This window comes from Lipomyces tetrasporus (genome assembly GCF_029532465.1).
Source record: "Lipomyces tetrasporus strain NRRL Y-64009 chromosome Unknown POJ06scaffold_11, whole genome shotgun sequence".
NCBI classification, from domain to species: Eukaryota; Fungi; Ascomycota; class Lipomycetes; order Lipomycetales; family Lipomycetaceae; genus Lipomyces; species Lipomyces tetrasporus.
In genome coordinates, this window is record NW_026611606.1 from 256,945 (window position 1) to 282,513 (window position 25,569).

The 25,569-nt window shown below is 47.0% G+C and overlaps 12 protein-coding genes across 12 annotated transcripts; 7 read left to right on the forward strand and 5 right to left on the reverse strand.

Annotated features, from left to right (window-relative positions):
- Positions 1 to 688: 688 nt before the first annotated feature.
- POJ06DRAFT_202000 (replication factor RFC1 C terminal domain-containing protein) lies at positions 689 to 3,364 on the forward strand (the record flags this gene model as incomplete). The annotated part of the gene is made up of 5 exons (XM_056185261.1): positions 689 to 951; positions 1,007 to 1,183; positions 1,233 to 1,803; positions 1,860 to 2,036; positions 2,090 to 3,364. 5 exons carry the CDS (start codon positions 689 to 691, stop codon positions 3,362 to 3,364), a joined length of 2,463 nt encoding a protein of 820 aa, XP_056040796.1.
- An 85-nt stretch (positions 3,365 to 3,449) lies between these two features.
- On the reverse strand, positions 3,450 to 5,289 carry POJ06DRAFT_261133 (pseudouridine synthase). Its single transcript, XM_056188576.1, has 6 exons — positions 5,184 to 5,289; positions 4,671 to 5,105; positions 4,351 to 4,615; positions 4,019 to 4,297; positions 3,633 to 3,963; positions 3,450 to 3,578 (listed from the first exon to the last, which is right to left on the reverse strand). The coding sequence occupies exons 2-6, from the start codon at positions 5,019 to 5,021 to the stop codon at positions 3,503 to 3,505; spliced, it is 1,302 nt and encodes a 433-aa protein (XP_056040797.1). The 5' UTR covers positions 5,022 to 5,105; positions 5,184 to 5,289; the 3' UTR covers positions 3,450 to 3,502.
- Positions 5,290 to 5,387: 98 nt separating this feature from the next.
- Positions 5,388 to 7,405, reverse strand: POJ06DRAFT_29914 (major facilitator superfamily domain-containing protein). Its single transcript, XM_056190671.1, has 3 exons — positions 6,700 to 7,405; positions 6,528 to 6,646; positions 5,388 to 6,463 (listed from the first exon to the last, which is right to left on the reverse strand). Exons 1-3 carry the CDS (start codon positions 7,090 to 7,092, stop codon positions 5,566 to 5,568), a joined length of 1,410 nt encoding a protein of 469 aa, XP_056040798.1. The 5' UTR covers positions 7,093 to 7,405; the 3' UTR covers positions 5,388 to 5,565.
- POJ06DRAFT_29913 (uncharacterized protein) lies at positions 7,406 to 9,057 on the reverse strand. Its single transcript, XM_056190670.1, has 2 exons — positions 7,703 to 9,057; positions 7,406 to 7,645 (listed from the first exon to the last, which is right to left on the reverse strand). Exon 1 carries the CDS (start codon positions 8,947 to 8,949, stop codon positions 7,777 to 7,779), a length of 1,173 nt encoding a protein of 390 aa, XP_056040799.1. The 5' UTR covers positions 8,950 to 9,057; the 3' UTR covers positions 7,406 to 7,645; positions 7,703 to 7,776.
- An 81-nt stretch (positions 9,058 to 9,138) lies between these two features.
- Positions 9,139 to 13,347, forward strand: POJ06DRAFT_29935 (SNF2 family N-terminal domain-containing protein). Its single transcript, XM_056190680.1, has 10 exons — positions 9,139 to 9,458; positions 9,546 to 9,619; positions 9,673 to 9,772; positions 9,828 to 10,760; positions 10,817 to 11,117; positions 11,178 to 11,323; positions 11,374 to 11,469; positions 11,516 to 12,205; positions 12,255 to 12,622; positions 12,676 to 13,347. Exons 1-10 carry the CDS (start codon positions 9,219 to 9,221, stop codon positions 13,163 to 13,165), a joined length of 3,438 nt encoding a protein of 1,145 aa, XP_056040800.1. The 5' UTR covers positions 9,139 to 9,218; the 3' UTR covers positions 13,166 to 13,347.
- Positions 13,348 to 13,925: 578 nt separating this feature from the next.
- Positions 13,926 to 15,804, forward strand: POJ06DRAFT_240677 (uncharacterized protein; the record flags this gene model as incomplete). Its single annotated transcript, XM_056186103.1, has 3 exons — positions 13,926 to 14,075; positions 14,135 to 14,212; positions 14,275 to 15,804. 3 exons carry the CDS (start codon positions 13,926 to 13,928, stop codon positions 15,802 to 15,804), a joined length of 1,758 nt encoding a protein of 585 aa, XP_056040801.1.
- Positions 15,805 to 16,237: 433 nt separating this feature from the next.
- On the reverse strand, positions 16,238 to 16,909 carry POJ06DRAFT_261146 (uncharacterized protein). The gene has a single exon (XM_056188577.1). It carries the CDS (start codon positions 16,673 to 16,675, stop codon positions 16,265 to 16,267), a length of 411 nt encoding a protein of 136 aa, XP_056040802.1. The 5' UTR covers positions 16,676 to 16,909; the 3' UTR covers positions 16,238 to 16,264.
- Positions 16,910 to 17,184: 275 nt separating this feature from the next.
- On the forward strand, positions 17,185 to 18,561 carry POJ06DRAFT_261149 (uncharacterized protein). Its single transcript, XM_056188578.1, has 4 exons — positions 17,185 to 17,364; positions 17,417 to 17,870; positions 17,922 to 18,052; positions 18,105 to 18,561. Exons 1-4 carry the CDS (start codon positions 17,265 to 17,267, stop codon positions 18,221 to 18,223), a joined length of 804 nt encoding a protein of 267 aa, XP_056040803.1. The 5' UTR covers positions 17,185 to 17,264; the 3' UTR covers positions 18,224 to 18,561.
- Positions 18,562 to 18,583: 22 nt separating this feature from the next.
- POJ06DRAFT_30008 (uncharacterized protein) lies at positions 18,584 to 19,258 on the forward strand. Its single transcript, XM_056190706.1, has 4 exons — positions 18,584 to 18,752; positions 18,808 to 18,839; positions 18,900 to 18,967; positions 19,102 to 19,258. Exons 1-4 carry the CDS (start codon positions 18,679 to 18,681, stop codon positions 19,165 to 19,167), a joined length of 240 nt encoding a protein of 79 aa, XP_056040804.1. The 5' UTR covers positions 18,584 to 18,678; the 3' UTR covers positions 19,168 to 19,258.
- Positions 19,259 to 20,462, forward strand: POJ06DRAFT_30017 (mitochondrial genome maintenance MGM101-domain-containing protein). The gene is made up of 3 exons (XM_056190709.1): positions 19,259 to 19,701; positions 19,757 to 19,904; positions 19,959 to 20,462. Exons 1-3 carry the CDS (start codon positions 19,350 to 19,352, stop codon positions 20,227 to 20,229), a joined length of 771 nt encoding a protein of 256 aa, XP_056040805.1. The 5' UTR covers positions 19,259 to 19,349; the 3' UTR covers positions 20,230 to 20,462.
- A 112-nt stretch (positions 20,463 to 20,574) lies between these two features.
- POJ06DRAFT_303607 (TB2/DP1, HVA22 family-domain-containing protein) lies at positions 20,575 to 22,855 on the forward strand. The gene is made up of 6 exons (XM_056190810.1): positions 20,575 to 20,825; positions 20,908 to 21,057; positions 21,182 to 21,245; positions 21,302 to 21,541; positions 21,581 to 21,793; positions 21,862 to 22,855. The coding sequence occupies exons 1-6, from the start codon at positions 20,797 to 20,799 to the stop codon at positions 22,504 to 22,506; spliced, it is 1,341 nt and encodes a 446-aa protein (XP_056040806.1). The 5' UTR covers positions 20,575 to 20,796; the 3' UTR covers positions 22,507 to 22,855.
- On the reverse strand, positions 22,856 to 25,416 carry POJ06DRAFT_261161 (uncharacterized protein). Its single transcript, XM_056188579.1, has 6 exons — positions 25,105 to 25,416; positions 24,939 to 25,026; positions 24,791 to 24,866; positions 24,634 to 24,732; positions 24,451 to 24,571; positions 22,856 to 24,391 (listed from the first exon to the last, which is right to left on the reverse strand). Exons 1-6 carry the CDS (start codon positions 25,145 to 25,147, stop codon positions 23,178 to 23,180), a joined length of 1,641 nt encoding a protein of 546 aa, XP_056040807.1. The 5' UTR covers positions 25,148 to 25,416; the 3' UTR covers positions 22,856 to 23,177.
- Positions 25,417 to 25,569: the final 153 nt, after the last annotated feature.

Here is a 25,569-nt window from a genome sequence, read left to right on the forward strand (position 1 = left end):
GACCAATGGATATCCGCAAGTTTTTTGGTGGTAGTAGCCAACCGCTTAGTAGCTCGCCGCAGGTATTATCCGCCGTCTCAGATTGGAATCATTGGCTGATTTGTTGTATGTATAGAAATCTTCGAAGAGTTCTCTTTCGAAGACTTCCACCAAGGAAGCGACTCATTCGACGTCTACTCAGAAGAAGTCAACCAGTATGTTAAGCAGTTATTTACGACTGCGGAAATAATACTGATCCAATCTCGTCAGAGTCCGACGATGACTTTCTAGCGGATAGTAGCGATGAAGTTGTGTCCAGAAAGTATGTCATTTTGACATTACGCCTATCATAAATTATTTTGATTCTTGATCATTAATTGTGGTATAGGCCGCGGAAGCGAACCTCGAAGGAACCTAGGTATTCTTAGTCTATGCGCAATCTAATCAGAAGCTGATGGACGATAGTGCATCGACCTCAAAGCGCTCAAAGCCATCCACACGGAACGACGACGAAGAAATAGATGTGTCGTCATACTTTGGCTCGTCACAAACAAACGAAATTAAGCGATCGGTCACACCGACTACATCCTCTCGCTCAAGTAGATCACTTCCACGCAAGGTGGCTGCCTCGTCGAAGATGAAAAAGAAAGGCGATGAAGACTCGGAATATGGGTCTCTCAGTGTTGATGAAGATGAAATTGACGTTGTCATGAGCCAATCACAAAGTGAACATCAATCTCGACGCAAATCCACAACTAGTCCTGCAAAGCCCCAGTCAGTGGGCTTAAAGCGAGGAGCGATTGCAAAGCAGGAGGACATCCCGAAGTATGCAGCGAAACCATCTCCGAAGAAGGCAAAGTCTGCTGCGTCAACAGCAACAGACTCCACAGGTAATGACGAGATAGAGACGCGACGCGTACTGGACAATATTCCACAGGTTGCCCTTCCAGCTACATCAGGAGACAAAAAGAAGTATGATCGGTGTTATATTTCGCTAGTTGCTGTACTAATACACAACACGACACAGATTCAACTACCAGGAATATAAAGCACGTCAAGAAGCAGTCAATCAGCCCACCGGTGGCCAAGTTGAGTTACCGGTAGGAGAGGAGAACTGTCTTGCTGGGTTGACTTTCGTATTTACCGGAATATTAAACACGTTGCCCAGGGATGAAGGTGTTGATTTGGTCAAGAGATATGGAGGGTATGTAATGTAAGCATCCGTACATGTTCACGTTTAACGCAGCTATTAGTCGGGTAACAACCGCACCTTCTAGAAATACGTCGTACATAGTCCTGGGCCAGGAAGCAGGTGCCAAGAAGTTGGAAACCATCGAGAAGCTTAAGATTCCTACAATAGATGAGGAGGGACTGTTCAAAATGATACGCGAGCTGCCAGCGAATGGCGGGTCAACTGCAGCCGGTAAAGCGGCGGCTGTAAAGGCAGCTGCAGAAGAAAAGAAAATTAAAGAAATGGCTAAGTCGATGGGTGCTGAACCAATATCGAAACCTCTTGGAGCGAATGGGGCGTCAGCACGAACATTGCTATGGACTGATAAATATGCACCTACCAGTTTGAAAGATATTTGCGGAAATAAGGGTCTGGTTACTAAACTACAGGAGTGGCTTTCAAAATGGGACAGTAATCTGAAGGCTAGTTTCAAGAAACCGGGGCCGGATGGTAGTGGTCTATATAGAGCTGTGATGATAACGGGGCCCCCTGGTATCGGCAAGACGACAGCTGCTCATCTCGTCGCAAAATTAGCAGGATATGATGTCATTGAAACCAATGCCAGTGACGCCAGAAGTAAGAATATCGTCGCGGTATGCTCGTCTACGTTTCTCTTGCTATTGCTTAGTGAACTGATCTTATTGTTTAGGAAAAATTGGCTGGCGTCTTAGACAATACATCGCTGAGGGGTTACTTTGGCATCAAGAACAAAGATGTGGACGCTTCGAAGAAAAAAATTGTGCTTATTATGGATGAAGTTGATGGTATGTCGGCGGGCGATAGAGGCGGCGTCGGCCAGATGGTGATGGTCTGCAAGACGACACATGTACGTTTAAAAGCTTACAGAAAGTGCCCGAAGAGTCGCTAACGATTAGATAGGTACCTGTGATATTGATTTGTAACGATTACAGTTTGCCCAAGATGAGACCATTTGATAAAGTCACATTTACGTTAGCATTCAGGCGACCAGATGCTGCGGCGATTCGATCTCGTATTTTATCTATTGCTTATAGAGAAGGCATGAAAGTCCCAACACAGGTAATAGATCAGCTTGTGCAAGGATCTCACTCTGATATTCGGCAAATTATCAATCTCTTGTCAACGTTCCGAGTATCTGGGACACAGATGGACTTCGATCAGGGGAAGGCAATGTCAAAGGCTTGGGAAAAGCATATTGTTATGAAGCCATTTGACATCGCTGCCCAACTCCTTGGTGGATCATTATTCTCGGCCAATAGCAGGAGTACATTGAATGACAAGCTTGAATTGTACTTTAACGATCATGACTTCACGCCTCTGATGATACAAGAGAATTACCTCCGCACCAGACCACAGCTTGCTCGGAATTATGCTCCAGGTGGGGAATACAATTTGAAATCTCTCGAGCTGCTTGATAAGGCGTCGTCGTCGATTTCAGATGGTGACCTTTGCGACAGAATGATTCACGGATCTCAGCAGCAATGGGGTTTGATGCCTCTACATGGAATTCTTTCGACAGTTCGGCCGGCGGCATACGCGTGCGGCGCGGGAGCTGGCGGCGAACGCTATCAGTTCACCGGTTGGCTGGGCCAATTTTCTAAGGGTAACAAGCTTATGCGCTTTCTTCAGGAAATTCAATCTCATGCTCGTCTGCGGATATCTGGCGATCGTTTTGAAGTCCGGCTACAGTACATGAGCGCGTTCTTCGATCATCTTTACACTCCTATCGCGAACGACGGAGTTGAAGGTATCTCTGGGGCCATCGACTTTATGGACAGCTATTATATGACCAAAGAAGATTTTGATGCCATATTGGAATTGGGTGTTGGTCCACAGAATGGCGAAGAGTTGTGGAAGAAAATTCCGACGGCAACTAAGACAGCGTTTACAAAAAAGTATAATACCGCGGACCACCCGGTTCCGTTCATTAGAGCCAGTGCCATTGGAGATCCTAGGAAGGAGAAAGCGAAGAAGGAAGTGCCAGACCTTGAGGAGGCATTGGATGACGTTATTGGTGATGACGCGGAGGACGAGCCTGAGAACGGTAAGGATGATGAGGAAGAGTCAATGGATCTGGGCAAGGATAAATACATCAAGAAGCCTGCCAAGGCGGCTACTAAGCCGACAAAGGGTAAGACAACTGCTGCAAGGGGTAGCAAAAAGGCGAAGCAATAAGGGCTATGTTGTCAACGCATATAAATCTTTTGGTTACCTTACGGCATTTATATTGATATGCACCATTATCATTGTGTATAATACAAAATTGTTATATGCTACAATGCGAAAACTATAGTACGCAGACATTGGGCTCCTCTACGTGCCGAAGTCTTCTCGGGCCCATCCAGGCAAATTCGTCTCATACTCCCATCCCTCAACTCTGGATCCATACCTAAATAGACTTCTATTAGAAACAAATTGCATACACAAGTTGCAAAATACTTACGTCTGTGCATGTAACCATAACTCCAAATCATTCAGCCCAGGATCAGAGTATAACTCGGTGCCACAAACGTCACACTCCTGGCCAGAAAGTTTTTCACCTTGGGCCTTCTTACTACTTTGTATGATCTCTTCGTACGCAACGCTCTGTGCTTCTTCGTACTTGCCCATGCGTGCCAGTTTTACCACAATGTCGTCGTCATCCCCTGATCCACCTTTGCCCAGGTCTGGACCAAAGACTCGACGGTTGGCGTATATGGGGTCATTAGCAATTGGATGACCGAGATATTGGAGATGCACACGAATCTGGTGAGTGCGTCCAGTAAGAGGGCGACCTGCGAGTCCCGTTAGTCGGACTTCTGCATGCACTAGGTATTACACGATACATACAACGAACAACGCTGGTCTTCCCGTTATAAGATAGTCGGTTAAATATAGTAGTAGCCGGCTTACCGTCCATTTTCACTCTATTCAATCCAAGTTTGGGATGGACAGTAATGACCGGCATGTCACATGTGACTTCCTCTTCTGGAAACTCCCCCACAACACGAGCCACGTACTCTTTAAAGACTGTTCTCTCTCGAAGCCGCCCACCCATAAGTTGAGCAGCCTTGGCCGTCCGAGCCAAGAACATAATTCCAGATGTCAAACGATCTAACCGGTGGCAAGCTGCGCAATACATTAGCTCTCCAGATACTTCTTGTGGCGCAGACTTCACATACGATGAACAATCAGTCCCATCTCATGCTTCATGATCTCGGTGATAGTGTTAAATCGATATCTGCCTGTCGGATGTACAGGAATTCCAGAAGGTTTGTCAATAGCAATAATATCCTCATCCTGAAACACAATTTCAATGGACTTCGCAGGCACTGGGGGCTCATGTCTATGAATTCGATGACTGATTCGATCACCGTTCCGGACTATGGTCTCAAGACCGGCCAATTTACTGTTGATTGTGACCAAACCTGACGCTAGGGCAAGTTTCTGGCCTATATCAGCACCAAGTTTCTTTTATGAACGAGGCCCACTCGACACTTACGTAGTATTCCTCATCCCTATCCCGGAACTCTGTCACAAATATGTCCAAAATATTGCGATCCCTCCACCGCTCCTTGCAATATGTTAAGTAGGTGAAGTAGTAAGGTGGCACTTTTCTCAGCCCATCTGCCACCACGTACTTTGCACCTTGCGCAACTTCGTCGTGAATCGTGACAACATTGAATGATTCGTCCTCAGCTGCTCCGCTGGTTTCTCCTAGTACGTCCGCTAAAGTCGATTGTCGGGCATCAAGAACCTGCCTTCGAACGCGAAATCCGCCATTGTCGTACTGCCGAACATGGCTGGCAAAGAATGGAAGGGGCGTTAGAGCCTGTTGCCGCGTATCGTCCATAGTTGGACTTCCATTGGCTTCGCGCTTTCGTGTATTCCTCTTAACACGGACAGTCGTGGCAGGTGTTGAAGTAGTGTCGAGATCCTGCTCTGTGGTCAACTCCGCAATTGAAGCCAAAGTCGCCATCGGTCGCTCAGGTCGGCGTACGGCGGCCGAGTATACCTTGTAATTTCGCAACAGCAAAGTGGCTGGAAGTATATTATGTTGCAGTTAAAACAAAGTACGTCGAGGAGGTACGGAACTCTACCTCGAATTGTGTGGTATCGGGAGCTGAATTGTTACCAAAATTTTAAGTTGCTTGTCGAGTTCGCGAGGGCTAATTTCCAAACAACCCTAAACCGCACTGCTGATCAATTCATTCCTTACCGCGGCTGCGTATATGTTTAAGCACATCACATTTGCTACTACTTCATACACCTTGTGAGCACTAAATCTAAGCCAGTCATATACGACGAAAAATTCAAAGCATGCAATTGTACAACCAGTATTACGCCGCTTATGCTACTCTATCAGCCATGCTGTGGGCCCAGTTGTCCACGTCACACTATAACTTCACAAATACTCTCATCTGTGCCAACTTCAGGCGTGCAAATACAACAATTAAGCCTCCGCACAGCATCATTATTCCGCAGAAAAGCTTCATGCTTGTCCACTGCATTTGCCGACTCCCGTCCTGGATGATCGTGCCGCTAATTGGAATTCCAGAGAGGCAAGCGAAGCCAATGACTCCAAATATCGTTCCCACACGCGTTCCAATCTGACTGACTTCGCTGATCTGGCCGCAGCAAGAAGGCAGCAGTGTCACAACAGTCCCAGAGGAAAAACCGTACAGCGCGACATATACCGCTAGCGGTATCAAAGATTGTGCAGGAATCCATAATGCCATGGTCAATATTCCGGACAAGAAAATGCCAATGAGATACATATTGTATCGACCAAATTTGTCTGCGAGAACACCCGGAATAATACGTCCAAGTATACTGGAGCCATTAAGTATGGACACAAGATAGTTCGCCATTATAGCATCAACGCCATGAAAAGTTGCGTCGGATACTACGTATGTGAATGGCGAAAAGAGAGCCAAGAATATAACAAAAGATCCAGCGGTCAGAATAATGAAGTTGAAGTCCATGAACGTTTTGCAAAACGTCGACCAATTCAGCGGTGTCCATCCGCTAGGCTTGTTCATAGACTTCACCGTCACGTTCGCAATAAGAAGAAGAGAGAGAATGATGAAACCACAATAGCGCATTGTCCAGCCATAGGTGGTATGATTGGAGAAGTGTCGAATGACAATAGGAAACACTAGCCCTCCAACACTGGAGCCGCTAATCACGATACCTAGCACCATGGCTCTTTTACGATTAAACCAGGTTGCCGCAGACGAAATGCACGCGTGAAAGGTGAACGCGGATCCAATCGGTGAAACAACGGCCTGACAACTGTAGGTCTTATTAGTAGTGAGCTTAGAAAGTATGAAATGATCGTAATATAAAACAAACTTACAAAAGTATTTGAAAGTAGGTCTGGCTAATCGAGGTCATCATGATGCCGAAGACTTGCAAAAATGTTCCAAAAAGTATCAGATATCGAGGACCAAAGCAGTCAAACAAATGGCCAATAAACTGATATTTCTGTTAGTAACAGGGTGACACTATGACTGTTAAGCTTAACATACCAGTCCTGAGAATAATAGAAAGAATATCTGTAAAGACGAGATCCAAGATATAGTGGAATCCGACAGCGTTGAAAGCTGATGTGTCTCATAGTATTTTTGAAAAACTCCCATGGCATTTATCCATCCGAAAGCGCCAAACAATCCGAAAAATGCTCCCAGAACGGTCATCCACGCTTCTAAGCCACCATCCGGTATAGTTAATATCTCAGAAGATCTGCCACCTGCAGCAGCAGGCACCCCAGCTTCTTGATCAAGTGTGCTGACGGACGACACGTATGAACCAGCATCTCGTTTCTCACCGTCCTCTGAGGAGTACCGACTTTTTTCATTGGATGATAGAGATTCGCAGACAGAGAATTGCTGAGAGTCTGTACTAACCAGGTTTACGGCCATTTTTCGAAATGCAAATGCAAAAACATCAATTAAACTGCGGCCTCTAGTAGCATTGCAGGGAGACTCATATATGTAGTCAGACTAAGGGTGCTCGGCTGGTGTGGACTGTGAAGCTGCATTTGCATACGAGCTGATTGGACTCCGAGCATTACCGCTGATACCCGAACCGAACGAAAAAATGAACGGCCGCAGGTCAGAACACCCTAACCCTTACGCGGCAATTGGCGGACCAGCTGGCAACTACCAACGAAGTCGCTCAGGGTTCTATCTTTCAGGTAAATTCCATTGAGAACTGTGTCATCCATCAATCACTTGACTTACCAGTACTAAAAAATACGAAGTTGCGCGGAGTGGTTGGTGCGATCCATACTCGCTGGCGTCCAATCGCTTGCCGACTCATACCTGGACAAAGCCGGACGTCATTGACAAAAGCTTTCATATGGTAGATTATTAACGGAAAATCATAGCCAATATCGCTCGCGGGGAGGGCTGACAACAATCCCCCATCTTCAGTAGAAAGCTCCATGCTCGCAGCTGGCACGTACTTGGTTGCCTATGCACGATGTTACCCATTGTCGGCATTGAATGTGTGTCTAACACATGTACTCACGTCAGAAAGTGTACCCTCCCATTGCCTCCTAGACAGCTCGATTACTAAGCGGGCTTAACTGTCAACAGTTTATGTTACGTCTTTGTTCTGCTCGCTTTCCGCCGCACCAAAATTGGTTGCGAGCCGTCAGAATAAAGCATATCTGATTGTAAAAACTCCGTCATAAAGTCCGGCTCTTCGTTGATGCCCTTAAGCATGTTTGCTCTTCTAAGCGCCACTCGTTCCTTCAAACTAACTCCCTTAGGGGTTCTATCCTTCCGTGAGTGCTCCTTGGACGTATTTACCATCGTAATGCTTTCACTCCCATCAGAGACAGTTGATTCTTGTTCCAATTTCGACTTCGCTGTCTCAGGAAGTATCCTGGAGGAGTCCTCCTCGATTTGGTGTCTGTTAAGTCCGCTGGATTTCATCGTGACGACCTCTTCATCCGCGGATGACGACCGCCGACGACCGCTACTCTTAGATAGCAGCACGGGATTCCTCTTTCGATCTGCAGGTAGCATCGATGATTCGCGTAGAAGCTGGTCAATAATGTCACCTTTCTCTTCCGTGTCTCGTTCCTTCTTCACGTCCGACGTAGGATTCCACTGGGAAACAGCAGGCCTGCGACGGATGGTAGTCGGTGACTTCAAATGGGCATCTAAGTCAGCAGCTCGCTTGATAGGGCTCGTCATGAGAACTGCCAGCTTTGAGTTCTTATCTGCTCCGAAGTCACTAGGAACCAGAAGTGTAGACTTCGAGGTGGAGCTGAGAGAGGAATCGTAAAACTGTTGAGACGAAGTTGGGTGAGCAGCTTGCGACCTTAGCTCCGCTAACTCGGCTGCGTGCAGCGAGGCAGCGTATTCTCTGGCAACATCGAAAAACTCATCTTCTACCATCCTGTACATTTCATCTCCCGGTTCCATGTCCATCCAATGAACTCTGCAATTGTCTAACTTTTCCTCCTTCTCATCCAAGGATTCCTCCATTACACTGTCGTCAACATCACTGTCACCGTTGGCGTTCTCTACATTGCTGATGCCGGCAGAGCCCGGTCGTGTGCTTGCTGATATATATCGATCCAGTTCCTGCTCCTGAAATTCATCGCCACTAGAGTTTGCTTTCCTCTGCCTTTTCTTCTTACTGGCCGGTGTCAGGTCTGCAGCAGTCTTTTGTCTTCGGGATCCCCGTTTGGTCGTGGCAGTTGGCGTAGAACTTTTAGCACCGTCCAGTTCCCACGGTAATCGTCGTCCGGCAGATGCGCGCATAATGTGAGTTATACCAATCAAAATATGGTGTAAAATCGTTCAAAGCGGTGTATGATAGCATTCTGCATGGGCGTTGGAAATATATCTGAACTTCATCCTACTGGTTACTTCAATCTTAGATGACGAGGCTGTGTCGTTGATGCCCTTTTAAGTTTGGTTACACCCTTAAGTTTCGCTCCGTGGCGCACCGACGCCATTCGCAAAGGTATCCTGCGAATCTCAGCCGAGCAAGTCGTCGTAGCTCACCGGGTCTTGACATAGCAGAGCATATGTCTAGCGATAGTAACTCCGTGCCAACGGACTTGGTAGCATCTGGAGGTTCCGCAGCAGTCAAGGACGCAAATGACATGATCAGCGAAGCGCAAGACACCCCGGACGAGACGCCGGATGGATCGTCGAATGCCACCAGATCTCCAAGTTCGGCAGATGTCAATAATTTTGAGACTTTGGATAGCCTGGGGGTTACCACAATGGAGCAAGACGATTTAGAGCGAAATGTCGCTGCACAGGTGAGTCGCTCCTCAGCTCTTCGTGGTAATTGAAATGTGCCACCCTATATCTACGAAGAGGAGTATAGTCTTACGATCAGAGTACAGGCGGATCGGGCTATCAACCAACGCGAATCGGAGCTTGATCAACGCCGGCTGGACAAGTCTCTAGCTCAAAAGGCGTATGCGTGGACAATGCGTGATTTCGACGCGATTTAATAACTGATGCGTCTAGTAAATTCACGGACAAAATAGCACGGCTTGAGGAGCGATTGTCTGACAGCAATTGTACTATCAGTGGTAGAGCAAATATCATAGACGAAATTGAACGCATTGTAAGTCGAAGGGAATATTAAAGTACATGAATACCTGACTCCTAACTTCGACTAGCGAACCGTTGAACTAGCACCAATAGAACAAGATATCGTGGATATCCGTGAACGCATGGCGGAACGTGAACGAACAGGCCAGGCGATGAATGGAATTATAGATAGCTCCCATAGGCTACCCAATGAATCAGAGCGCGAATTTCTTATTCGAACCGGAAAGATCACCCCATTTTCGAATATGTTTGGACTCGAGCGCCAGGCTGGCCGTGAAGATGTCGCAACTACGACACAAGTGGCAGCTCGCACAGATGCTGGCAATAAGTCACATCAGAAGCTGCGATTACCAGGTCTGGAGCTTGAGATTTCCGACGAAGACGGCGATACAATTGTAGAGGGAACTAATGACGAGGAGGCATTAATCAAACGTGTCGCGGCGCAATCTCGAAACAAGTGGCATGCTATCAGTAGGGTCCGAAGAGGACAACGCAAGAGAAGGCATGTCAGCTCAGATGGTGAATTTTCGGCGACCGAGGGATCAGACTTGGACTTTACTCCCAATGAGTCTGATAATTCGGAAGACCTGGCGGACGACGAAGTCGATTTTCCTGTAGAAATGGATGACGATGACTACGACTACTCAATTGCCAGGACAACTAAATCGAAGATATCTAAGATCGCAAAGGATGAACTTCCAGATCTAGATGACGGCGACGAGAAGTTCTATAAGGAGCGCTTAAGGCGATGGGTCGACAAGCGACAAGCATACCGAAGACGCACACGCCAGATAAAGGCTGAATACAATGAGAAGGAAGCAGACTCTGACACGGAGGAATGGCTCAGACATCATCCGAAGACTCGTGATTTGGTGTTTGACGGTGGGTATCGTCTTCCCGGTGACATACACCCCAGTCTATTCGATTATCAAAACACAGGAGTTCAGTGGTTATGGGAATTATATTCTCAGCGCACCGGTGGAATTATCGGTGACGAGATGGTTAGTCTGCTTAATTATGAAAGTGTATTGAACGTTGGACTCTAATGCACCAACAGGGATTGGGCAAAACTATTCAGATCATTTCGTTTATTGCCGGCTTGCACTACAGTTGTAAGCTGGACAAGCCAGTACTTGTCGTTTGTCCAGCTACCGTAATGAAACAATGGGTCAAAGAGTTTCACCGTTGGTGGCCACCCTTGCGTACAGTCATTCTTCACTCTAGCGGTAGCGGAATGCTACGGGAGACAGAGGATGCCGATGAATTAGACCGTGCGATGAACAAAAAATACGGCAAGCGAATCGATTCCAAATCGGGTAGGTTTGCGAAGGCACTAGTCGATAAGATTGTTGCTAAAGGTATACTTCGCTATTATGCTGGACAATGGGGGAGAAGTACTCTAATTCGCATCGTGGCAGGACACGTCTTAATCACAACGTACGTCGGCATGCAAATATATAGAGATGCAATATTGCCCAAACACTGGGGCTACTGTGTGCTTGATGAAGGACATAAGATTAGAAACCCCGACTCAGATATCTCTTTGACATGCAAACAGGTGAAGGTAACATACACCAGTGTATTGATTTTGGGGACAAGACTGACCTTTTTAAGACGCCTCATCGCATTATTTTGTCGGGCACGCCGTTGCAGAATAATCTAAAAGAGCTGTGGAGCTTATTTGATTTCGTCTGCCCCGGCAGATTAGGGGTATGCGAAGCTATCGCTTGAACAGGACAGATGCTAATACCGCTAGACGCTTCCTGTCTTTCAGCAACAGTTTGCGGTTCCCATTAATATCGGTGGATACGCAAATGCTACAAACGTTCAAGTCCAGACTGCATATAAGTGTGCCTGTGTTCTCCGAGATTTGATTAGCCCATATCTGCTGAGACGTATGAAGGTCGATGTCGCCGCAGACCTGCCTAAGAAGACTGAGCAAGTATTATTTTGCAAGCTCACCAAACCGCAGCGTGACGCCTATGTTGACTTTCTGAAGTCTGGTGATATGCAGAGTATCATGGCTGGAAAACGACAGGTACTGTTTGGGGTCGATATTCTTCGAAAGATATGCAATCACCCTGACTTGGTTTCCCGCGAAATTTTAGTGAAGAAAGCTGGTTATAAATATGGGTCTCCTACTAAATCAGGCAAGATGCAGGTTGTCAAGTCACTTGTTATGCTATGGAAGAAACAGAAACATCGTTGTCTGCTATTCTGTCAGACTCGACAGATGTTGGATATTCTTCAAACATTTGTGCGATCGCTGGATAACGTGAGATACCTTCGTATGGATGGGTCGACGCCAATTGGGCTTCGTCAAGAGCTTGTTGATGAATTCAACAGTAATAATGAAATTGATATCTTTCTGCTAACCACGCGAGTCGGTGGTCTCGGAGTGAATCTTATTGGTGCTGACCGTGTAATCATATTTGATCCCGACTGGGTAAGAACCATCGTCTAGTTTGAGAGATATGCTAACGGATCTCCGTTAGAATCCGTCGACAGATGTACAAGCTCGTGAACGAGCGTGGCGACTAGGACAGCAGAAGGAGGTAGCAATTTACCGGCTGATGACGTCTGGAACAATAGAGGAGAAGATATATCATCGACAGATATTCAAGCAGTTTTTGACTAATAAAATCCTGAAAGATCCAAAGCAGCGGCGATTTTTTAAGACAAATGACTTACATGATCTGTTCACGTTAGGGGATTCTGATGCGGCTGGTACAGAGACGGGGACGTTGTTTTCCGGTGCAGAAGTTCAGATTAGTTCGACGTCCGCATCTTCAACGAAGCGGAAGAAGGGAAAGGAAGCGGAAATGGTGGGAAGTCTGACCGGGGTTGCTGGAATGGAAGCATAGTGAGTCCGAACTGTTGATGTTATTGTTGGAAGTCCCTAATCCTTGAATACAGTCATGGAGTACGTGAGGCGGACGAAGAATCAATTGCTGATAACGATGACGACGAAAATGGAGAAGATGGTATTATGGAAAGCTTATTCGCCAGGTCCGGAGTACATAGTGCTTTGGAACACGATGAAATCATGAATTCATCGCGACCAGATGCCCTGTTAGTGGAGCGCGAGGCTTCACGGATTGCGTCCGATGCTGCCAGGGCAATACGCGAATCCCGGCGTGTTACACGTACGGCGGACGTCGGCACTCCTACGTGGACGGGAAGATTTGGAACAGCTGGTAGACAGCCTTTACCGAGCCCCCGATATCCTACATCGTCGAGACTTGGTTCGCGGCTCACATCTGGGTCTAGCACTTCTCGGGTGGGGAGTGTTCGTCCTGCAAGTCAATCTTCTGCATCGCCTTCGAGGGCTGGAATTGGCTCCAGCTCTATTCTTTCTCAGCTCCGGGAGAAGAGAGCACTGGAGAAAGATGGGATGCGTTCGTGAGATGTTTGCAGACGCTGATGGCATGTCTGATATTATTACTTCTTGGTCTAGATACTTTGGCGTTCAGGTTTATTCTGCATTTGCGGATTGATTGTAGTGCATGGAGACTATAATTTAAATTGTTTATTTGATCATTATCATGTTGCCATTAGACCGCATGTCATAGCCATATTGCGTTCTGGCTCAGACTAGGGTTTCCACGGACGCTCTCGTGTGGGATGATTACTACGAGGCCGGAAATCGTTAGGTCTTCTTTGTTCACAAGGAGTAGGGTCTGCTCTATGCTTGATCCATACTGAGTTGTGATAGACAATCTACATGAGGTGGCCGCAACCTCGTGGTGGCTCAGATTGCTTTGTGGGATTAATATATTGCTTGGCTGTCGCCAGTTTCTGAACCCGCAATCCCAATCTTTGTCCACAATCGTGCATATTGCGTTCTTAACATGTTAAAACTAGTTGATAACACTTTACCGCCATCTCTGTCCATAAGATCCAACGGTTGTAATACATGACACCGCGGTAAATTTGTAAGATTTGAAATCGCTTTGAACAAGTAAGGCTTATATCTTGCTTCGGGTTAGGGTAAATCAGTGGTTGACTGAGTGAGTGAGTCACGTCTAAAATTTTTCTCGATATGTTAGGTTGCGGCGTTCCTATTGTCACAATCTGGCAGCAAATTCTTGTCCAATAGGACGCATATATCAACCGCCATTATAGATACCTTTACTTCTACGCTGAGCGATACAATCTACTAGAAGATGTCTTCCGAAGCAGCTCAAACCGATGGTGCTGTCTCCGCAGCTGCGGATCAATTGGCAAAGACCTATCTTGACGAGGTCACTGGCGAGCAAGTTTCCAAGACTGAGCTCAAGAAACGTCAGAAGCAGCGTGCTTTGGAGGCTAAGAAGGTACGTTGTGCGGATATTGGAATTTAGATCGTGAATTGGGTGATTAATAACTGCTGCAGAAGGAGAAGGCTGCGGCAGTCGCCGACAAGGTTCCAGTCGCAAAGGCCAAGAGTGAAGAAGAGGAACTAACCCCTAACGTGAGTTGCCAATCTGCTCTGGACTATTAGGTGCTTGTAGAGTGTACTGACGCAGTCTACAGCAATACTTCAAATTGAGAAGTCGTGAGATCGAGGCACTACGGCAGAGCCATATGCCAGATCCTTATCCGCACAAGTTCCACGTTTCAACAAAATTTAATGACTTTATTTCCAAGTATACAACCCTCGCACGTGGCGAGACACTTCCTGACGTCGAGGTTTCTGTGGCTGGTCGTATTCATGTTAAGCGTGAGTCCGGCTCCAAGTTGAAATTTTACGATCTCCGTGCTGATGGGCTATCCATTCAAATCGTCTGTCAAGCTCAAGATGCTACGGGTATTTTTGCAGCTATGCACGAGCATTTGAACAGAGGTGACATCATTGGGGTCAAAGGCTATCCGGGACGAACTCAGCCTCAGCGAGGTGGAGAGGGTACCATCTCCGTCTTCGCGAGAGAGGTAGTCTTGCTCTCGCCCTCTTTGCACATGCTGCCTACGGAGCGCTATGGTTTCAAGGACCAAGAGACGCGCTACAGACAGCGATATCTCGACCTCATCATGAACAACAGCACGCGCAACAGGTTTATTGTTCGTTCCAAGATTGTGACATATATTCGCAAGTTCTTTGACAGTCGCGGTTTTATTGAAGTCGAAACTCCTATGATGAACATGATTGCTGGTGGCGCCACGGCAAAGCCGTTCATAACTCACCACAATGAGCTCAACATGGACCTTTTCATGCGCGTTGCTCCTGAGCTTTACCTAAAGATGCTCGTCGTCGGAGGTCTTGAGAGAGTCTATGAAATCGGTAGACAGTTCCGTAATGAAGGTATTGACTATACGCACAATCCCGAGTTCACTACATGTGAGTTTTACGAAGCTTACGCTGATTTTTATGATCTCATGGAGACAACTGAGCTTCTTTTCTCCGAGATGGTTAAAGAGATCACTGGCGACTATAAGATCAAGTATCAACCGTCTGGTCCAGAGGGCGAGACTCTGGAGATCGACTTCAGTCGGCCATGGAAGCGTTTGGATATGATTGGCACGCTGGAGGAAAAGTTGAACGTCAAGTTCCCTCCTGGAGATCAATTGCATACTGCTGAGACTGGCGAATTTCTTAAGGGCCTTTTGGATCAGCATCACATTGTTTGTAGTCCTCCATTGACTAACCCTCGTATGCTTGACAAGCTGGTTGGCGAGTACATCGAGGAATCCTGCATCAATCCCACATTCATTACTGGTCACCCGCAGATGATGTCACCGCTTGCGAAGTACCACAGGTCTATTCCTGGCATTTGCGAGCGATTTGAGTTGTTCGTGGCCACTAAGGAAGTCGCGAATGCTTACACTGAGTTGAACGATCCCTTCGATCAGCGCGCGCGATTTGAGGAACAGGCGCGTCAGAAGGATCAAGGCGATGACGAGGCTCAACTGATTGACGAGACATTCTGCACGGCTTTAGAGTACGGTCTCCCACCCACGGGTGGCTGGGGTGCAGGTATCGACAGACTAACTATGTTTTTGACCAACTCTTACTCGATCAAGGAGGTTCTTCTCTTTCCTGCTATGAAGCCAGAGCACCTGGCATAAAGTTGCAACAAGGTGGATAGGACGTATATTGTTTAGATGTAGATTTACAGTAATATAGTGGACTCATCTTTAGATGTTATAAAGTATGGCATTGATCTGATTGTGGCATGAAAATTATGAAATGTTAGCTATAGGAACTTGCGTTCTGGAAGAATTGAATCCAACACGGACTTAGTAAATCTATTTAGAATATAGTGTGTGTTTGCATCGTCTATATATAGAAGTTACCGTGAACACTTCATTGCTTTGATTCCAGCATATCACGCACCTTCCCCAAATTTATGGTTGACCGTGGCTGACGTCTGCACCCTGAGAGCTCATAATTGCTTCCGTATATGGTGGCTAAAGGTTAGTCTCGAAGTAGGGTCAACTCTAGTCCACCGAATAACAAATGTAGACAGCTTCCTTTAACCGCTGCCTGCATCAACGATTACGTCTACCGAACCATGGCGGTCGACCTTCACCATGGACGCGCATCCACCAAAATATCCACGCAATGTTCCGAGCCGCGTTCACATCTTTGTATGACACTTGTTGCAGAATAGTGCAAGAGATGGAGAGATGGTCCCTTCGCTCCATTTGCATCACGTTGCGCGTGGATATGAATTAGGTCCGGCGCACTGGTTCCCCCACCCTTATCCTCTTCGTCGCCGAGACCCGTCCTATCTCTCTGCTGCTCACTGTGTTTGGAGCAGACTCGACTCGTTCGATACTCGTCGACTGTCACCACTGTAGCATACCGCCGAAGATGCTTGCGCAGCTTCTTAACTGGCGCAGCTCTATTTCCGTTCATTGTCGACCCAAACTGACCATCGCCATAGGCCACCACGACATCCTCTTTCTTCGCACGCTTGTTTCCCTTGATGCACATGCAAGTACTATGAAGAGCCTTCTGCTCTCGGTAGTAGGTCTTCCAGCGCAACGGTCACTCATTCTTGTAATGCTCGAAGAGGACGGGAAAAGCACTCCGCTCGTGTTTGTCTTTTGGCGTATCCCCAGACCCGCTCGATAAAATTGCATTCGCAATGAAACTTCGGATACATGGAGAACAAATGCCCATGCGATCGAACAGCAAACTCGAGCCGCGATGGCTGCGACAGGAAGTCGGGCTGCTGTGACAGTAAGTGCGTAAATAGCAGACGAACAATGCACCATAAACTTTATGATAAGCTCTCAGCTCAGCGAACTTTCCTATTTTTAACTTATTTCTGCGGCGTCAAGTCAACAAACTATTCCTATTTTAGCTTAGTGGGTACTGAGGAGGCCTTGCACTAATCCTTGTTTGACCAAAGTTGTATTTACACGTGCTCAGTGCGGCGATTGTCGGGAGCGGTACCTAAAAATGTGTGGCAGCGGGCTACACCTTCCTTTGAATCCGCACCTGTATAAACCCGATCTATTCGAGCATCACCAGGGCATTCCCTACCTGACTACACCGGGTATAGTTACATACAGTAGCCATGAAATTAAGTATAGTAATATTTCTCTGTTGCCTGTTACTTTCTTCCGAGGCATATGCCAAAAGTCCGCGATGGTTGCACGATCTCGCGGCAAGAAATGGTTTGTTTCCATAGATTTATTATTCTTGGCCTAGCGAATTCTAAGAATTTAGTGGGGCTTCAACTGCGGCAAGTTTCCAGTAAAACTTCGTCACGCTCATCCATAACTTCATCGGTCGCGTCCAAAACAAGTACATCAGTCGTGTCCAAAACACCTACATCAGAGTCATCACAGTCATCATCTGTTGCTACCACGGCAGTCTCGTCGTCCGCGACTCAGAGTGACTCAACTGCTTCGTCCAGCATAGATCCGCGATCACCAGCCGGAGGCGTGTCCATGATCACACCGGCGATTACAGACTCAGAGACTTATATCAAAGTTGGAGACTATGCCACATTCTCATGGACATACACATCTCTTATTGTTAGTCCGTCGGCCGTCAATGTTGAAGCTTACTGTAGCGTGAACGATTACTACTATCCAATCGCAAATGTGACGGCGAATGACACGCATGTCGTGTGGAATACTAGTGCCTATCAAGAGACTGCTACAATCCCCCTGCTCGTGTACGTTGACCATGCTGACGAGTGTCAATTGACTGTGCTAATCTCTGATAGCGCCGAATACACCCTATACATTTATGACGCAAGTTCGAATCCTTCATCAATAGCTAACCCTGGACATCTTGCCGCATATGATAACTTAAATTTTGGAGTATACACTCCGCAACCGTATACGCCATTAAATGGTACGTCGGTTTCTGTGTGTGTTAGTTGGTGGTGTACTAAAATCGTTCACAGACTACCAATGTGCGACCTGCAGCGGATCTTTTTCACTCATCGAACGTAACGTGCTGCGAGGAACTTTGGCCATAAGTGTAATTACCTGCCTGTTTACTATTTTGTTCATGGCGCGATAGATGCAGGATGTATGGTTCTGGGCATTTTTGATTAATGATATTGGCTGTCTTACAAATTGGGTGTCATTTGCATCGGAATCATATTGAATTGCATTTGTGTTCACTATGCTGTATGTGTTTAATGATTGGCGTAATGAATGAATATTGGTTGTGTGCAATAGATTGACGGAGAGTTAAGGAGCGCCATTGTATTAAGGTAAACTCAAATTTGAAACGTTTTTAGTGAGTTTGCAGAGGTCTGGTGCAAACGGGGCTATATTTCTGTGATAGATAGATACAGCGATGTTGGTTGTTGCGATATGATGCAATAAATAATTAGGGCGGGATTTTCAAGGCGACAACCACTTATACTTTCGTCGTTGCGGCGAAACTACAGTAGAAAATACTGCCTCCGGTGCCTGTACGATATGTCAAGCGACTTTTATGTTCAGGATCTCCAGTAGTCGCATTCAGCAATGAGCGCCAACGAGAAGCCAATACAAAATCATCCCGAACAATCGCCTCAAGATGATGATGAGCCAGATGAGTGGTACGACCCGTTCTAGCCGTGCGACTGAAATTTTTCAGCTGATAGATCCATACAGGGACAAGAGGATCGAAGACACAGGATGCGCGGGTAAGCATATCTCGTGACGAGACCACACTGATAGGATAACTCAAACATATATTGCAATAGCGGAAAACACGAGATTAACTGATTGTTACGCGGACAATGGTCGAGACTGGAGGAAATGTGCTAAAGAGGTAAGGTAGCTATTTCTATTTTATACTGCCAGACACGGTATACGCGTATTACGACCACCGAGGGCATATCATTATTCATTTCATAAATCATTTCAATTATTCGAGAGCCCAGTCCTAAACATATTTATACACAGATGGCAGCGCTCAAAGAATGCTGGGATAGACAGAAGAACAATATTCGAACACAGTTAAAGTCATAAGCGGGAACGTTTTGAGTAACGTTTTGGCGTATATGCATGATGGTGCGGCTCCTTTGCGCGTTTGATTCGCGTCGCCGAAGCGGCAGACTTTCGAATTAATTTCCTGTATCTATTTTCCTTAAACTTGCAGGCTTGCCTCTACAGTTTGTTCACTCCATATATTATATTCTTAACCAGTTACGATGTCCAGTATTGGGCTACGGTCGTTGTTGCAACTACGATCCGTACATCGTTTCGCTAGGTGCGGTAGCATGCCTTGTATCTCACACATAGTCACACACCGACGCGGAATCTCTGCTACACCAAAACAGTTCCAAGACACTCTGAATTCATCCATGGGAAATGAGACCGAAGCTGTGTCCGATGCGACTGGCTTCGAACTGAACGACGCGCCCGTTTTACTCGAGAAATTGCCACCAGACAAGATTGATTGGACAAGATCATTTCACGGATTAAGCGTTGAGGCATTTGCCCCAGAGATTGCCGATATTCTGATGAAAGAAATAGATGCTGACGATGTGGAAATCAAACCTGGTAGGACTTTGTCCTTTGTGGATCTGCTCATGGGAGACTAACTTTGAAATTTTAGACGGTATTCTATATCTACCAGAAATCAAGTACCGAAGAATCTTGAACAAAGCTTTCGGCCCTGGTGGGTGGGGCCTTGCTCCGAGAGGAGAGACCATTATCACTCCTAAATTGGTTACGCGCGAGTACGCACTAGTTTGCCACGGTCGGTCAGTGTTTCCAGATAATTATGACTTTTACATAGGCTGACGTTTCGTTTTTAGATTGGTCAGTATCGCCCGTGGAGAGCAGGAGTATTTTGACGCGAACAACATCTCTACAGCAACGGAAGGTTGTAAGAGCAATGCTCTAATGCGGTGCTGTAAGGATTTGGGAATTGCTTCGGAGCTGTGGGATCCACGATTTATTCGCAAGTTCAAGAAGGACATGTGCGTGGAGCAGTTCGTTGAGCATTTCGTGACGAAGAAGAAACGAAAGCTGTGGAAACGAAAGGATCAGGTGTGGGAGTACCCTTATAAGATAAGCACGTTTTAGAGATATTGCCCTGTGTACGATAAGCATAGTAGATGAATACAAAATCCATATTTACTGCAATTGTAGGTATATTTTTTTGCGGAGAACCTTGGTCGACATCTATTTAGCACTTTGTGACTACTTTGGTCGTGCTGGGTTGTCCAACTTGAGAAAACGGAGTGATTGCTCGCGCATCTGCGTACAAGTGATGTCATGACCAAGTTCACTTTCCTACTTCGGCAACTCATTTTAGCATAGAGCCTTGTGATGGTCTGCTGCTCAACTGCGCCGTTCGTAATTAAGGTGGATCATGGTATCACGTGTTAGCAAGACTGAGAAAACACCGTGATAGTTACAGCTGCAAACGCGTAAATTTGCTGACTTTTATCGTGGTTGGGAGTTTGTTCGCGCCGCTGCGATTAATCATTCTTGTTCTACCAACGTACCCATACATATCTCTACCACATCGGAGCTCCGTTTGGTCGAATTCCATTCCGAACATCGTGACATATTGATCGGTAGATATACTGAAACTTGGAATTGAGCTGTCTTGGCAGAGCATTTCTTACTGTTCATCCTATTTTCAAGATGTTTGGTCTTCTCCTGAAGCTCCTTTCGTAAGTGTGACCCAGGATCCGTCTGCTGTTTCCGCGGTCCTGTACTTGTTAACGCTATGGCTAATTTGAATATTTGCACCAGATCCTGTATATCATTTCAATATCCCGTATACGCGTCTTACAAGGCCCTGAAGTCGCGGGATCAAGATGCGCTTGTTCCCTGGTTAGTGTATTGGGTTGTCGTCAGCATCGTCACCACTCTCGAAACGTGGTTTGGCTTTTTGTTTGTTTGGTACGTAGAACCTGTGGTCGCTTCCAGCATGATACGTTTATCATAGTATACGGCGAAATGGCCTTTGAAGGGCTATATTTGTAAGCCGCAATCTGAGAAAGCATGCTGACGGCAAGATCGGTAGGTTGCCTTTATACCAGTTTGCTAGGTTCGGGTTCATGCTTTGGCTCGTGATGCCGCAATCTCAGGTATATTTGACATTTGATTTGTGTAATATTGGCGTTATTAACGACTTCCTTTGCAGGGTGCTAATTACGTATACTATACCTATGTTGAGCCTACCATTGCTTCCCACGAGCAGGAAATCGAAGCACTCATTAGCACCGCACAGGTCAAAGCGAAAACCAGCGGTCTCGAATTATTAAATACTTCAGTCGAGTATATCAAGTGCATAATTGCAACTATGGTTATTCGGGATAAGAATGCGGATCTTAAATCCACCGACAGTGGTGGGCTGCATGGATTTCAGTTCCAGTCGAATCAGGTATGCAAGCTTTTGCCAACTTTGTGATCACTCTACCAGGCGTTGGCGGCAATCCACGTCCTCTGTCCGGCGCACCGTGTGTCAGGCATCTGTGGTATGGTCTCCGGCGGTCAAAACCTGGAGTCAACGGAGCTGCCGACGCATGCGGTCCGTTGGGAGTTCGGAATGGAGCTTGGTGTAACCTGCGCTGTGTGGGCCAATTCTGGATTAGGGTTACTTGGCTGGTCAGCCGTCATTCGCGCTGTCGGGCTTGTATTCCTAATAGAGTTTGGCACCGGGTAGTATTATAAACCTTAATGGATGCTAACGACCATCACTAGACTACTGATGACAACGGAACCACTGCGTCTACAATACCGGGAGCGTCTATTTATTACAAAATTTGGAGCATCGGAAATGCTGTGTTTAATGCAGCCTATCAGACGTCCGTCGACGTCGTTGCGTCCCCTACTGGCGCCGGCGTTTTGGGGGGTGCTGCGGCGGGAGTTCCCTCCGCAGATATGATCGCAACCATGTTTGGCAATGCTGCAGCTGTATTTGTTGAGAGCGCTGCTACAGCTGCTGCGACTACCTCAGGAGGTGCCATCGACATGAAGGAAGGTCAGCTTTCCACTGGTGAGGCAAGTCAGAAATCACAAGGAGAGGTCGGGGAATACACGTCATATTATTCTCGCAGTATATCATTTGTTTCGCGACTGTGGGCACGAAAGTCGAGTGTATCGCCAACCGTTAGTACTAAGTCGACAGATGACGTATCTGGTTCTTCCGCTATGGACGCCAAAGAGACTGTGTCGCGCCCGCCCACACCGCAGCCCGCTAAGTCATGGCCTGGCCAATTTGTCACCGCCCCGCAGGAAGGCACAGGCACGGACACAACGACATTAACCAAGGCAGGCGAATCCATCCCTGACTCGGATGCAACGACGACCCCCGAAGGAAAGAATGTTGAATGGGTTATCATTTAGTCCTTGGCTGCGTCGTTTCGTTTGATTTCGTTCTTGTGTGCTAACATATACCACCCGGTCGATCTTTTGTAGCGGGACTGTATGTTGCTGGCGTGTTGGTATTATTTGTTAGCTTTGTTGTTTTGTTTATTACGGGCGAAATATCGGATTACGGATTCAAGTGGGCGTACATGGAGGGACCAAGGCAGTTCGCAACAATTTTCATCGCCGGGGAGGGGGGTACGAATGGGATAATTGGAGTTCAGAGTCAAATTGGTTTGTTATTCCCGGGACAAACCGGCGAGCGAAATTTGTAATTGGATTTATAATCGTGAACGATTTGATTTTGTCTATAGCGGTATATCGGCTGGTTTAAATACCTGTATCTTTATACTGCTGTAATGGTACTTGCACTCTCCATTAGATTCGTCGGCTGTAGAGTCATGAGCATGACAGTGTGCCGACGTAGTTTACAACACGAATAGTTCTTATACGGACGCAAACGAGGAAATTCATTAAAAAACGACGACGTATTAACTGTGAACCACGCATAATGAAAACAAAGACACATCGTAAATTGCCGGTAGCAAAGAAAAGAAGACATTGTCAAACCAGTAAATCTGGCTACCCAAAACACACTGTCTACGTTGATCCGATAACATTTCCGTAATATAAGTCACAGCCAATCAACTTCAACGGCGAGATGCAAATGAGAGATCGGGATACCCGGTGAAGGCGGAAGATGGTGCAGCCGATGATCCGTTTGGCGCAGTCGAAGCTGCAGTAGACGGTGGGTACGGCACGCTAGAGTAATAAGGATTGTTATTTGTAGTCATGGGATAAGGGGTATTGTTAGAGCCTGATGGAAATGGGTTGCTATTCAAAGGTGGTGGCGAATAAGTCAGCTCGTCTAAAGCTGACGGGGAGAACTGGGCCTGGTTACTTGTTGGAAAAGATGTCTGGATGAGCGGAGTATACGGCGTCTGATTTGGCTGCGGGTGAGGCACCTCGGTGGTCGCTGGGTAAGGCCGCTGTATGGCGGGGGAGAAAGGTGTCTGGCTCGACGATGGAGCAATAGGATGCTTCGCCGACGCCGCGAGAAGGTCAACTGGCGCTGACGTGGGATACTGAGCAGGAGCAGAAGCAGAAGCAGGAGCATTCGGGATTCGGGGCGAGTGGTGTTGGCGAATATACGAGTTGAGGGACGTCTCGTATTTGTTAGCCGCAGCAGTAAATCGATTGTTCAAGTCCACCATTTCTTCTTTGCGCAGAGCATATTTGTCGATGAGATTGATCAGAGTTGGTCGGATGGACATGGCCGTTCTGTACAGGTTCTCCATCTCGGCGGAGTCCACGTTCTCTGCGGCTTCGGGGCTGGATAACAATGCCAAAAGACGCTCAATACTCGCCGACTCGGCAAACACCTTGGCTTCTTCTTCTGCTTCGTGCTGAAGATCCTCCGGTGTCGGTTCTTTGATCGGTGTGACATAGTTAAGAGGGAAAATTCCAACTTGCCCTCGAAGCGAGCCTTTCCACCAGTCCTGATAAACTGATTCCAAAACGAATATAACATCACCTCGACGGAATGAAAGCTCACCAGGCTCGGCAGTTGTCAAGTCGTAGAGGGCGCGAACTCGATTGACCGAAGATGCTGGGTCGGCTGTGACAGGTCCTGCTGGCGCAGTGCGTCCAGCGGCATCGTTACTAGTCATACTAGGCTCTTCTCTGATGGCTGCCATCGTCTGCCGTTCTTCCTCTTCTTGCCGGAGCTTGGCCGCCATCTCGTCATTCTGTGTGCTCTCCTGAAGCGACAGAGCGAGCACCATTTGGAGCTCTTCATCCTCAGACGTCTGCATTCGCTGGATCGGAGGTTTCTGTGGTTTTTCTGGAGCGTGTAGTCGTGGGTCTAAATTGAGCTATTAGTAAAGGTGGCTCATCAGTCTGAAGTGGTTACTGGAACCATACTAAGAGTTTTGACTTGGACCAAGGCATCCGCCATAATATCAAGAGACGGGTCATGTCTAAACACTTTCACAAGCCCTTCCATGACTTCTAATAATCTTGACTTGACGCTGGCATGCACAGTCTGCATTTGTGGACGTCAGCAATACATTTCGGATCAGGCATCTAGTTATGCAAAACACGCACCCTGTCTGTCGCCATACGAATTAGAGTCTGCGTGAACGCCCGCGACGCAAGCTCTCTATGCATTTTAGTGCCGCAGTTCTGAGCTAAAGAGTTGGCGACCTACACTATGGCGTTAGCGTAAATCAAGCGAGCGACGCGCTGAGAATTGACAACGCACCGTTAGTGCATATAGTTGGACGTTTGCGGATCGGTGGGCGAGGCGCCTCTGAAGAGCATTGACTGCATCTTTTGGTCTATGATAGACACATTAACGATCTGATCGTTGGCCGGAAACCAGCTCACGCCTGATAAATCTCAAAACATACCCATCCTCTGGAGAATCATTCACTTTGTCACAAACTTCAAGGATATATTCCCAGTTCTCACTGGTCAAATTCTCATCGGTTGCCTTGTCTGCAAGATAGAACTGTTAGAGACGAGAACCAGCAGAAATCGCGGTGATCACTCGCAACACACAGGGAGACGACATACTTACGGCCTCTTCGATCGAGGTCGGACTAGAAGCACGGAACATTGTGTGATGGTATTATGAACGTACGAAAGGTCTGCAGATTGTTGGAGAGCTGACAATTCAAATCTCCAAGCAGCTGTCGCGGGGATGTTCCACAGCAGCGCCGCACGAGGTAATGAGGCGCGAATATGTGGTGAGTAGTTGGACCCGTAGCTCGGCGAAGATCACAGCTGATTGATCTGGTCCACAAGAAACGCGAATGTATTCACAGCGGAAGCAAATAATCGTAGTAGAAATAGGAAGAACTGGGTATCGAGCAGATTTTGCAGGCGGTCATGTCCGAGATGATTGTATCGATGAGCGAAACCTCAGCGCGACGTCACCAGCGCACCAGCCACAACGCAATGGAACGACGCGTCACCCACAGCTTTTGGCTGAGCTTACGTGGGCCCGGCCCCACACTTACTTCTCTCTATCATACATAC